Raw genomic sequence first — 13696 nt, 5'->3', positions numbered from 1 at the left:
ACCCCACACCCCACACTACCCCCAACACCCCCCACACTGCCCCAACACCCCACACAACCCCACACTGCCCCACAACGTGCCCCACACAGGATCCCCACACACCTGCCCCACAACCCCACACACCCCACCCTGCCCCACATCACCCCACACCCCCACAGGACACACACCCAGCAAATGCTGCCCCCACAACCCACCACACACCCCCCACCCCCACACCGCCCCACACCCCCCCCACCACACCCCCACACCACCCCCCCACTGCCCACACACCCCACACACCCACACCCCACACCCCACACACTCCACACACTCCACACCCCACATCACCCCACACTGCCCCACACCCCACACGCCCCAAACACCCCCACACACCCCCACTGCCCCACACCCACACTGCCCCACACAACAACACCCCACACCACCACACCCCCACACTGCCCACACCCCACACCCCCACACACCCCCACCACCCCACACACCCCCACACCCACACACACCCCACCCCCCCCCCACCCACCCCCCCCACCCACACACCCCCACACACCCCACACACCCCACCACACTGCCCCCACACCACACACCCCCCACACACCCACACAACCCCCACACACCCCACACCCCACCCACACACCCCCCACACTGCCCCACCACACCCCCACACTGCTGCCCCACACCCCCACACACCCCACCACACCCCCACACTGCCCACACACCCCCCACCCCCCACACACCCCCACACCCCCCACACACCCACACACTGCCCCACACACCCCCACACCCCCAACACACCCCACACACCCCAACTGCCACCCCACACTGCCCCCACCTCCCCACACCCCCACACCACCACCCCACACCCCCACACACCCCCCACACCCCACCACCCCCACACCCACCCCCACACTGCCCCACACACCCCCCCACACACCCCACCCCACACTGCCCCAACACCCACACACCACCCCCACACCCCAACACACACCCCCACACCCCACACTGCCCCCACACCCCAACCCCCACACCCCCCACCCCCCACACACTGCCCCACACCCCACACCCCACACCCCACCCACACACCCCACACTGCCCCACACACCCCACACCCCCACACCCCACACCCCCACACCCCCCACACCCCCACTGCCCCACACCCCCCACACACCCACCACACCCCACCCCCCCACACCACCCCACACCCCACTCCCCCACCACCCCACACACCCCCCCACTGCCCACACACCCCCCCCCCCCACCCCCCACATCACCCAACCACCCCACACACACCCCCACAACCACACACCCCCCACAACCCCCACACACCCCACACAACCCCCCACACAACACTGCCCACACTGCCCCCCACACCCCCACACAACCCCACACCACCACACCCCCACACACCCCCACACACCCCCACCCACACCACACTGCCCACACACCCCACACATCCACACACCCACACACCCCCACCCCCCACACCCCCATACACCCCACACACCCCCCTCACCCACACACCCCACAACTGCCCCACACACCCCCACCCCCACAAACCCCACACCCCCACACCACAACTGCCCCACCCACCCCACACCCCACCCCCACCACACACCCACACCCCCCACCACCCACACACACCCCACACCCCCACACACCAACCCCACCCCCCACACCCCACACCCCCACACCACCCACACTTGCCCCACACACCCCCCACCCCACACACCCCACCACACCCACACCCCCACACACCCCCCACACCCCACACTGCCACCCACACCCCACCAAACACCCCACACCACACCCCCCACACCCACACCCCCAACCCACACACCCCACACACCCCACACCCCCACACACCCCACACACCCCTGCACCCACCCCACACCACACACCCCCCACACACCCACCCCCCCACACCCCACACACCCCCACCCCCCACACCCCACACACCCCACACACACCAACCCCCACACCCACCCCCCCACACCACACCCCCCACACCCCCCATCACACGCCACACCCAACACCCCCACACCCCACATGCCCCACACAATACCCATCACCCCCACACCCCCACCCCCACACACCCCCACACACGCCCCACTCCCCACCCACTCTGCCCCCCATCCCCCAGATTGACCCTGCACCCCAACTGGACAGTTCAACTGTGTCTCTTCACTTGTCCATGTGGGTTTTCTCCGGGTGCTCCGGTTTCCTCCCACATCCCAAAGACAGGCGGATTTATAGGTTAAATGGCTTTCGCAAATTGCCCCTAATGTGTAGGGAGTGAATGCAAAAGTGGGATAACATAGAATCAGTGTGAACGAGTAATCGATGGTCCTGTTTCCATGCTATGTCTCTACACATTAACACTAAACAGCCAAATGTAACTCAGGTTGAGACTGCAGTGAGACAACGCAGAGGAAACCTCAGAGAGGCCTGGATCCGTGCGCATTGTGCTCAAACAAAGACAACTTCAGGATCTTCCTGACCTCTTGAACCGGGCTCTGGGCCAACGTTAATCAATGGGCAATGTGGCTGCGAAGATTGCAAGAGCTGCCACCTGTAAACTGACTGGAATCCGACACAGAGGATCTCACAGCTCCAATATCTATCACCATCCACATCTCTTAACTAATAGTCATAAACAAACAGTGAAAGGCCTGGAAGTTACACAAAAAAGCTGGAGAAACTCAGCGGGTGCAGCAGCATCTATGGAGCGAAGGAAATAGGCAACGTTTCGGGCCAAAACCCTTCTTCAGACTGATCGGGGGCGGGGGTGGGCGGGGACAAGAAAGGAAAAAGGAGGAGGCGCCCGAAGGCTGGGGGATGGGAGGAGACAGCAGGGGGGCTGAGGAAGGGGAGGAGACAGCAAGGACTAACAAAATTGGGAGAATTCGATGTTCAGGATTGAGTAGATGTGGAGAGGATGTTTCCACTAGTGGGAGAGTCTGGGACCAGAGGCCATAGCCTCAGAATAAAAGGATGTACATTTAGAAAGGAGATGAGGAAGAATTCAGTGGGTGATGAGCTGATTTTAGAGTCCATTATAAAGAATGAGGTGTATAGGAAGGAACTGCAGATGCTGGTTTAATCCAAAGATAGACACAAAATGCTGGATTACTCAACGGGACAGGCAGCAGGGCCGGCCCTAGGCCGATTGGACCGATTTTTCCAAATTGGGCCCCGCGTTAATTTTACGTATTTCATATGGAAATACAAATTCGCTATGTTAAATAAAGTTTTTTTTTTTAATTTGGCATACGGATTTTTTTACTAAACGGACATGGATAACAAATGATGTGTTAACTGCTGCTGTAACACTTGTAAACAGGCAGTAGTTAGCAAGTAGTTAAACAATGCATTCCTCAATAATTGACCTCAATATTGTCACTTGCTGCCGCCGGAGCAGACCGGGGGGGGGGGGGGGGGGGGGGGGGGGGGGGGGGAGTCTACAGGGCAGCAAGCCCCAGCACCACAGCGAACTCAGCCGTGAGTATTCAACGTAAACGCCAGGAGTGGGCAGGCGGGCCGTGTGTGAGTGGTGGGGGGGGGAAACAAAAAGCTGGAGTATCTCAGCGGGTGCAGTTGTGGGGGGGGGGTGTGGGGGGGGGGGGGGGGGTGGTGCTTACTGTGTGGGTGCTGTACAACAGCAGACCTGGTTGGAGGTGTGGGGGGGTGTTAACATTGATGGGTGTGTGTGTGTGTGTGTGTGTGTGACTGTCTGTGTATGTCTCTGTGCTTCTGTGTGTGTGTGTGTGTGTGTTCTGTGGCTCTGTGGCTGTGTATGTGTGTCTCTCTCTCTCTCTATCTGCGTGTGTGTCTGCGTGTGTTTTTCCTGTCTGTGTGTGTGTGTGAGGGGGGGGGGGGCGGGGAGAGACGGGGGGGGGATTTTCGGTTTGCCCTCATTTTCAATTAAGAGGTGGACACGATTACTGTCGATACGAGCAGCTCACGGAGCAGTCAGAATGAGAAACACTGCTCGGCTCACACACACACACACACTCGTGGAGTGAACTGTCGATATAAACGTGGCTGGGGGAGAGGAGTGGGGGAGGGAGCAAGAGGAAGAGAGAGAGAGAGAGAGAATTGGAGAGAGAAGAGAGAGGAAGTTGGGAGAGAGGGATAGGGGGGAGAGAGAAGGGGATATTGGAGAGAAGAGAGAGAGAGAGGAAGGAGGGAGAATTGCAGAGAGAGGGGGTGCAGAGAGAGAGGGGGTGCAGGAGAGAGAGAGAGAGAGCTCCCTTCTGCTTCACCACCACTGTTGGCTGCCCTTTGTGAGGTGATTGGAGACCAAAACCAGTTACCCTTTGGATCTCCCTCTCACTACCTCCCTCCCCCTCCCGTTGCCTCCTTCTTTAGAGGGGGGGGGAGGAGGATGAGGGCAGGAAGGGAGAGGAGAGAGGAGCGTGCCTTGTTTGGTGGAGAAGAGGGATGTGGGAACGCTGTACGCAGGTGGTGACTCACTCTCACACTGGGATCCCCCCCCCCCTGAATATGTCATTGCGCTGTCTATCTGACTCCCTCCATCCCCCCCCCCCCCCCCCCCCCCTCTCTATGGAGCGAAGGAAATATGCAACGTTTCGGGTCGAAACCCTTCTTTAGACCCGGCCCGAAACGTTGGCTATTTCCTTCGCTCCATAGACGCTGCCTCACACCCGCTGAGTTCCTCCAGCATTTTTGTCTACCTTCGATATTCCAGCATCTACAGTTAATTCTTAGACGTTTTGCGGTGATGGCTGCATCTGCGGTTCCTTTCTGTTGGGGGGGGGGGGGGGGGAGTCCTGGCCCGTGGCGGCTCCTGATAAGTGATATGTTCCCTCCGCGGGTGCTGCCTTGCCCGCTGAGTTCCTCCAGCACTCTGTGTTTTTTGTTTGGCTCTGAAGTTGAAGGTGGACCCCACTGTGTCTACCTTCAACTCCCTGTCTGTGGTGGCTCAGCGGGACGGGCAGGGGCTCTGGGGAGAGGGTTGCGGTTCTGGTCGAGACCCTTCTTCAGACAATCACAAATACTCTCACCGACGAGAGTTCAGTTCAGTCTAAAGAAGGGTCTTGTCTCCAGAGTTGCTGCGTGTAACCTCAATTGATCCCTTGTTCGCGGTGACACAGGAGTAAGCTCCACCGCCCGCTGTGATGTTACCCATCGCCCGCTGACCCACTCCGCTCTATGATCTTTGCTCTTGAGCTGGTCCCCTCACTGGTCAGACGGAGAGCACTGCCAGAGGTGAGCGGGCCGGCAGAAGGCGTTGAGATGGCGGTCGGTTCCGCTGTCCGGTGATGGAGGCCACTCGTAGCCATGCGAGCTGCTTCCCACCCCGGCCACAATGCGGTGGCTCCGCGCCCAGAGCACCACGGCAGCGCAGAGTGAGTGTTACTGGCATCAACCCCCGACCCCCTCCTTCTCAACGCTCCTGCCCTCCTCGCAACTTTACCCCTGGCTAGATTCCCCACACGCTGTGAAAGGAACTCTCCCCCGAATTGTCATGTTACTCATGACAGGTGACTCAATCATAATTATTTATTTATATATTTCTACGAACATTGTTCCCAATTGGGCCCCGCACTTCCTAAGGCCGGCCCTGACAGGCAGCATCTCTGGAGAGAAGGAATGGGAGAGGTTTCGGGTCGAGACCCTTCTTCAGACTGATCAGTTACGGAGTACTTAGGGTCATGATAAAATAGGTCGGCAGCAAGGCTACGTGAAGGGGAGATCTTGCCTGGCCAATCTGCTGGAATTCTTTGATGACAGACAAAGAAGAGTCAATAGATGTTGTTTACCTGGATTTTCAGAAAGCCTTTGATAAGGTGCCACACACACGTGAGCCCACTGTATCAAAGGGCAGATACTAGCATGGATAGCAGGTTGGTTGGACAGCAGAAGACAAGGAGTGGCAATAAGGGGGTTGGCTGCCAGTGACTAGCGGAGTTCCGCAGGGGTCGGTGCTGGGGCCGCTACTCTTCATGTTGTATATTAATGATTTGGACGAGGGGTTTGAAGGTTTTGATTAAATGCCGTAGACGTGGGCAAATGGCCTCATTCTGCTTCTGTTACTTATGACCTTATGAATTCCTTTAGTCTGGGGGCTTTATTCATTGCCTCAGAGGCCATCATTGGGTATTTGTAAGGCAGAGATTGTCACTTAGTATGGGTGTCAGGGGTTATGGGAGGCAGGCTGGAAAATGGGGTTGAGGTTGAGAGGGAAAGATAGATCAGCCATGAATGAATGGCGGAATAAACGTAATGGGCCGAATGGCCTAATTCTGTTCCTAGAACTGATGAACATAAACTGAACTAGACTCTCAGCCTCTGCAGAATCTCTTTCTACTTCCTTCCAAACATTGCCCCCATCTCCACTCTACAAGCCTCTCGTCCCCTCCCCTCACTGTGATGGGGAGAGCCGCCAGCTCATGGAGACTACCACTGGTGCCAGCAGTCCCACCGACTCTCCCCCTAGAGTCTAAACTCCACCGAATCACCACAGCTGCAATATTCTCACTGCAACAAACGCTGGCGTGTATTTACTTGGGTATAAAACCAGTGTGAACACAGGGTCACTCACTGGAGTGGATTAGACCCAGGCCAATCCTCAGCCAAACACCAGGGGCCGGGAGCTGACCACCCCGTCAGGTATTGCCCCGCCCCGCTCCCGTCTGGTCTTGTCTCGTATCGTCTGACCCCCCCCTCCTCCCCCCCCCCCCCCCCCCCCCCCCCATGGTACCTGGGGGTCTGCGGATGAGTGGCCAACTCCCAGCGGCTGAAGGCATCCACCCTGTCGTTGAGCCGGGCCTTGAGGAAGCAGTGGAAGAGGTCAGTCCGCAGGTGCTGCCGGGGGCAAAGGGCAAGGGTCATGGTCAGCTCCACCAACCTGTTTGGGCTCACCCACCCCCACCCCCCACACCCACCCCCCCCCCCACACCCACAACCCACCCCCCACCCCACCCCCACCCCCACCCCACATCCCCCCCCCCCATTCCCCCCCAACCCCACCCCCACACCCACCCCCACACACACACACCCCCCCCCTCCCACCCACACCCACCCCCACCCCCACCCCCACCCCCACCCCCACCCCCAACCACCCACCCACACCCCCACCCCCACCCACCCCCACCCCACCCCCACCACACCCACCCCCCCCACCCCCACCCCCATACCCACCCCCACCCCCACACCCCCCACCCCCACCCCCACATCCACCCCCACCCCCACCCCCACCCCCACACCAAACCCTACCCCCACCCCCAACCCCAACCCCCCCCCCACACCCACCCCCACCCCCCTCCCCTACCCCCCCCCCCCCCCCCCCCCACCCCCACCCCCCCACCCCCCACCCCCACCCCCCACCCACCCCCACCCCCACCCCCACACCCATACCCACCCCCACCCCCACATCCACCCCCACACCCATCCCCCCCCCACCCCCACCCCCACCCCCCCACCCCCACATCCACCCCCACATCCACCCCCACCCCCCCCCACCCCCCCACCCCCCCACCCCCACACCCCCACCCCCCTCCACACCCCCCCCCACCCCCACAACCCACCCCCACCCCCCCACCCCCACCCCCCCCCCCCCCACCCCCACCCCCCTCCCCACCCCCACCCCCACCCCCACCCCCACCCCCCCACCCCCCCACCCACCCCCACCCCACCCCCATCCCCACCCCCACCCACCCCAGTGGTACCAGGACCAGTCATACACGGTGACTCACCACTGATGTAGAAGGGCTGTGAGGCGGGCTCGCGTGAGTCCAGGAAGTCTTTCTTGATAAACACCCGGTGCTTGAGGTTCAGATACTTGGAGACGTCTCTGGGGAGAGAGCACACACATTGCAGTAAGCCTTGGTCAAGGCAACAGCTGACCAACGTGCCACATCAGCAGCAAGCTCAGCATCAACACCCTGGGCATGGCAGGGCCCAACGTGTCCATCCTACCATCTATCACACCGTGACACAACGACATGCATGTATCATAGGCTCAGTCACACAGCACACAAACAGGCCCTTTGGTCCATGCTGACCAACATGTTTCCTGAGTTAGTCCCGGTCATTCCTCCTTCTCCCCGCTCCTGTCCGGCAGAAGGTACAGAAGCTTGAAAGCGCACACCACCGGACTCACGAACAGCTTCTTCCCCTCTGTCATCAGCTTCCGAACGGTCCTTCCATAAGCTAGGTAGTAATCCTGATCTTCCAATCTACTTTATTGCAGACCTTGCACTTTTCTCTGGAAACTATTATAACTCTCGAACACTATATTCTGCACTAGTAGCTTTCTCTTCATTCCATAAACTGTCCAATTCACCTCTACCCCATTGTGGACATTGGACGTTGTCTGTGGAACTGATGCACTACAATGCTGAGAACTATATTCTGTACTCTGTATCTTCCCCTTTGCTCTACCTGTTGTACTGGAGTTTGACGATTATATTTATGTATGGTATTATCTGATCTTTGGATAACATGCAGAACAAAGCTTTATACTGTACCTCAGTAATAAACCTGAACCTAAATATCCCTCTAAATCTGTCCTATCCATGTATCTGTCCAAATGTCATTTAAATGGTGTTATAGTCCTTGCCTTAACTACCTTCTCCGACGGTTCGTTGTATACACCCACCACACAGCACAATTACATAGAGTTCTTTATAACTTTCCCCTCTAACATTGAACCCGTGTCCTCTGGTCGTCGATTCTCTTACTCTGGGTAAAGGTCTCACACTCCCCCTCCCCCTCCCCCTCCCCCTCCCCCTCCCCCTCACCCTCCCCCTCCCCCCCCCCCTCACCCTCCCCCTCCCCCTCACCCCCTCACCCTCCCCCTCACCCCCCTCACCCTCCCCCTCACCCTCACCCTCCCCCCCCTCCCCCTCCCCCTCCCTCCCTCCCCCCCCCTCCCCCTCCCCCTCTCCCTCACCCCTCCCCCCCCCCCCTCCCCCTCCCCCTCCCCCTCACCCTCCCCCTACCCCCCCCCCCTCCCCCTCACCCTCCCCCTCCCCCTCCCCCTCCCCTCACACTCCCCCTCACCCTCACACTCACACTCCCCCTCCCCCTCACACTCCCCCTCACACTCCCGCCCACACTCCCCCCTCCCCCTCCCCCTCCCCCCTCCCCCTCCCCCTCCCACTCCCCCCCCCCCCTCACCCCTCCCCCCCCCCCCCCCCCCCCCCCCCTCCCCCTCCCCCTCCCCCCCCCCCCCCCTCCCCCCCCCCCACCCTCACCCTCACCCTCCCCCTCACCCTCCCCCTCACTCTTTGCCGGACGGCAGCCAGACCGGTGCAGATGGGCAGTGATGCCGACGCCAGCTCAGGGTGCAGCCGCAACCTCCGGACACTGCAACATACGGGGCAAAGGTCACGGCTGGACAAGGCAACAGCCTTGATCACAATGAATGGCAGTGCTGGCTCAAAGGGCCGAATGGCCTCCTCCTGCACATATTTTCTATGTTTCTATGTAATACAGTGGGTAAAGATCACGGTAACATATGGGGCAAATGTCATGGTAACAAGAGGGCAAAAGTCATGGCTGGACATGACACACAGGGGACAAAGGTCACGGTTGGACAAGGCAACACAGGGAGTAAAGGTCACGACTGGACACGACACACAGGGGGCAAAGGTCATGGCCGCACACGGCAACACAGGGGGCAAAGGTCAATGCTGGACAGAACACGGGGAAACGGACAACGGCGGAAAGGACAACACGGGCAAAGGTCATGGCAGGCATTGAAATTAAGGGGGTTCCAGGGGTGAAGGTCATGATAGTCCAAGGTCACGCTTATGCTCAAGAATAAGCAAACATCTGGTTCCTGATGTTCCATGGTGGTAACAGATGTGAAGCAAGGGGTTGGCAGATTTGGCTCCTGTAGCCAAGTCTATCCTCACTGCTGAGCCAATTGGCTCATGACCTCAGGATACAATCCAATCAAACCTCCACCCCCCCGGTCGGTTGCGGACGTACCCCATGTGCACCCCCTTCTACTCCCATTGGCCCAGACACCGCACCCACACCCCATCCCCGCCCACCACCCTGTCCCGCACCCACACCCCATCCCCGCCCACCACCCTGTCCCGCACCCACACCCCATCCCCGCCCACCACCCTGTCCCGCACCCACACCCCATCCCCGCCCATCACCCTGTCCCGCACAAACCCCCCTCACAAACCACCCCAGCACAAACCCCCTCCCCCGCACAAACCCCCTCCCCCACCAAATCACCCCCCCCACACAAAATCACCCCCCCCCCCCCCCGCACAAACCCCCTCCCCCACACAAATCACCCTCCCCTCCCCCCCCCGCACAAACCCCCTCCCCCACACAAATCACCCTCCCCTCCCCCCCGCACAAACCCACTCCCCCACACAAACCCCCTCCCCTCCCCCACACAAACCCCCTCCCCTCCCCCACACAAACCCCTCCCCTCCCCCACACAAACCCCCACAACAAACCCCCTCCCCTCCCCCACACAACCCCCTCCCCCACACAAACCCCCCCCCTCCCCCACACAAACCCCCTCCCCCACACAAACCCCTCCCCCACACAAACCCCCTCCCCCCACAAATCACCCTCCCCTCCCTCCCCCCCACAAACCCCCCCCTCCCCCACACAAATCACCCTCCCCTCCCCCCCGCACAAACCCCCTCCCCCACCAAACTCCCCCACCCCGCCCCTACCTGGTGATGAACTCCTCTGTGATGGCGGGTGGGCAGAGGGGGGGCGTGGAACTCCGGGTTCTGGGGAAAGACCACACCGTCCCCTGGTCTATGTCCACCAGCACCAACTCCTCCAGCTGGGGGCAAGGGGCACACGTGTGTGTCAGGGGTCAACAAGGGGGAAAGGGGGGGCAGCGAGGGGGCAGGGAGGGGGTGAGGAGGAGAGGGGTGTGTGAGGAGAGGAGTTGAGGAGGAGTGGACGGGGAGGGGGAGAGGGGATGGGGAGTAGGGAGGAATGGAGGGAAGGAGGGAAAGCGGGAGGGAGAGTGGGTGACAGGGAGAGATGGAGAGAGGGAGAAGGATAGAGAGAGTGTGTGAGAGAATAGCAAATAGTGAAAGGTGTGAACAGTGGATGTGGAGATTCCACTGGGGCATCAGAGGTCACAGCTTCAGTGTACAAGGACGTACCTTTGTAAAGGAGATGAGGAGGAATGTCTTTAGTCAGAGGGGGGTGAATCTGTGAAATTAATGCCACACACGGCAGAGCAGTAATTGGATATATTTAAGGTGGAGATTCACTGATTCTCGAGTGGTGCGAGTGTCAGGGGTTATGGGGAGGGGTCGGCGAGGGGTCGGCGAGGGGTCGGCGAGGGGTCGGCGAGGGAGCAGTCGGTGTGGACACACCACCACTGACCCCGGGCTGCTGGGAGAGCGGTGACTGACCTCGATGACGGTGCGGATGTGCCTGGAGTGGCAGCCCATGAGGAAGACGGTGGGGGCCATGAGCATGTCGAGCATGGAGCTGGCCAGCACCGGGATGTAGGGATGTCGCCACGGCAACGGCCGCAGGTAGTAGACGAAGCACTCGGTCATCAGCGTGAGCAGCGGCCAATCCCGAGACACGAACACCAGGCGTCGCTCCGTCAGCAAACACGTCACGATCTGCCCGACAACAGCCATCAGTGGCAGGCACACACACTGTGGTGGGGCAGCACCGGGCACTGGCACCGGCACTGGGCACTGGGCACTGGCACTGGCACTGGGCACTGGGCACTGGGCACCAGGCATCAGTGCCACACACACACACACACACACAGTAGGGCAGCACCAGGCACCTCACGATCCCCATGGTGACACTACGCAACGGGCAACTTCCCACCACCACCAGCCTATAATATCCCACTGTGGCCCCCCACCCCCATCCTCACCCCCCAACTCCCCTCCCCCACCACCCCCACCCCCCTCACTACCGCACCTCCCACCTCCCCCCCTCACCGCCCCCTCTTCCTTCCTCACCCTTCCCCTTCCCCCCAATCCCCATCCCCTCCCCATCAACCTCACCCCCCTCCCCTTCCTCTCACCGCCCCTCTTCCACCATCACCCCTCAGCCCCTCCCCCCCGGGTACCTGCAGGACAGTGCTGGGGCTGAAGCAGAGCAGGGGGAGGTGGAGGCTGATGTCAATGGGGGGCGTGTCCACATCCTCGGGCGGGGGCAGCACCGCGATGATGGGGCCCAGTTCAAAGCACTGGCACATGCGTGTGGAGATAGAGGTACACGTCACGTTAACGATATGCACATGTGTCCCCATCATGCCAATATACATAGATCACGCATGAAATGTACTGTAGTGTAGTGGTGCAGCGTAGTGGTGTGGTGTGGGACAGTGTGGTGTGGTGTGGTGTTGTGTGGTGTGTGGTGTGGTGCAGTGTGTGGTGTGGTGTGGTGCAGTGTGGTGTAGTATAGTGTGGTGTGGTGTGGTGTAGTGTGGTGTGTGGTGGTGCGGTGTGGTGTGGTGGTGTGGTGTGGTGTGGTGGCGGTGTGGTGTGGTGTGGTGTGGTGTGGTGTGGTGTGGTGTGGGGCAGTGTGGTGTGGGGCGGTGTGGTGTGGTGTGGTGTGGTGTGGTGTGGGTGTGGTGTGGGTGTGGTGTGGGGTGGTGTGGTGGGTGCGGGTGTGGTGTGGTGTGGTGTGGTGTGGTGTGGTGTGGTGTGGTGTGGTGCGGTGTGGTGTGGGGTGTGGTGGTGGTGTGGCAGTGTGGTGTGGTGCGTGTGGTGTGTGGGTGGTGTGGTGTGGTGTGGGACAGCGGTGTGTGGGTGTGTGGTGTGGTGTGGTGTGGTGTGGTGGGGTGTGGTGTGGTGTGGTGCGGTGTGGTGTGGTGTGGGGCAGTGTGGTGTGGTGTGGTGTGGTGTGGTGTGGGGGCAGTGTGGTGGTGGTGCGGTGTGGTGTGGTGGGGTGTGTGTGTGTGGTGTGGTGTGTGTGCGTGTGTCGGTAGGTGTGTGTGTGTCAGTGGGTATGTTAGTGAGTGGGTGTGGGTGTGAGTGGGTGTGTGAGTGAGTGGGTGTGCGTGAGCGGGTGTGAGTGAGTGGGTGTGGGTGAGTTAGTGTGGGTGTGGGTGTGTGGGGTGTGGTGGGTGTGTGGTGTGTGTGGGTGTGGGGCGGTGTGTGTGTGTGGTGTGGGGCAGGTGGTGTGGTGTGGTGTGGTGTGGTGCCAGGTGTGGGGCAGGTGTGGTGTGGGTGGTGTGGTGGGGGTGGGTGTGTGGCAGTGGTGGTGGTGTGTGGTGTGTGGTGGTGTGGTGTGTGGGTGGGGTGGGTGTGGGTGTGGTGTGGTGTGGTGTGGTGTGGTGTGGTGTGGGGTGGGGCGGTGTGTGGTGTGGGGGTGGTGTGGGGTGGGTGTGGTGGGGGTGTGTGGGGCATGGTGCGGTGTGGTGTGGGTGTGGTGTGGTGGCGGTGTGGGTGTGTGGTGGGGTGTGGTGTGGTGTGGTGTGGTGTGCTGTGGCATGGTGTGGTGGTGTGGTGTGGTGTGGCGTAGTGTGGGACGGTGTGGTGGGGTGTGGTGTGGTGTGAGGCGGTGCGGCACAGTGCGGTTTGGTGTGGTGTGATGCGGTGCGGTGTGGTGTGGGACAGTGTGTGTGGTGTGGTTGGGTGAGGGTGTGGGGTGGTGTGTGTGGTGTGGTGGCGTGTGGTGTGGTGGCAGGTGTGGTGTGGTGCGGTGTTGTGTGGGACGGTGTGGCAGTGTGGTGTGGGGACAGGTGGTGTGGTGTGGTTGTGGTGTG

General features: G+C 60.7%; 1 protein-coding gene across 1 annotated transcript in view; it reads right to left on the bottom strand.

The window, feature by feature from the left end:
* Nucleotides 1–12235, bottom strand: part of LOC129707574 (DENN domain-containing protein 3-like) — a 31250-nt gene extending 19015 nt beyond the window's left edge. Inside the window, exons 1-8 of the mRNA XM_055652722.1 lie at nt 12053–12235; nt 11370–11588; nt 10668–10783; nt 9246–9327; nt 7476–7571; nt 7166–7213; nt 6719–6822; nt 5717–5736 (exon numbers count right to left, since the gene is read on the bottom strand). Coding sequence (XP_055508697.1) covers nt 5717–5736; nt 6719–6822; nt 7166–7213; nt 7476–7571; nt 9246–9327; nt 10668–10783; nt 11370–11588; nt 12053–12235 — 868 coding nt within the window. The remainder of the gene's footprint in view (nt 1–5716; nt 5737–6718; nt 6823–7165; nt 7214–7475; nt 7572–9245; nt 9328–10667; nt 10784–11369; nt 11589–12052) is intronic.
* Between the last annotated feature and the right edge of the window lie 1461 nt (nt 12236–13696).

Source organism: Leucoraja erinacea, chromosome 21, assembly GCF_028641065.1.
Source record: "Leucoraja erinacea ecotype New England chromosome 21, Leri_hhj_1, whole genome shotgun sequence".
Taxonomy (NCBI): domain Eukaryota; kingdom Metazoa; phylum Chordata; class Chondrichthyes; order Rajiformes; family Rajidae; genus Leucoraja; species Leucoraja erinaceus.
This window is presented reverse-complemented; position numbering and strand designations above follow the sequence as displayed.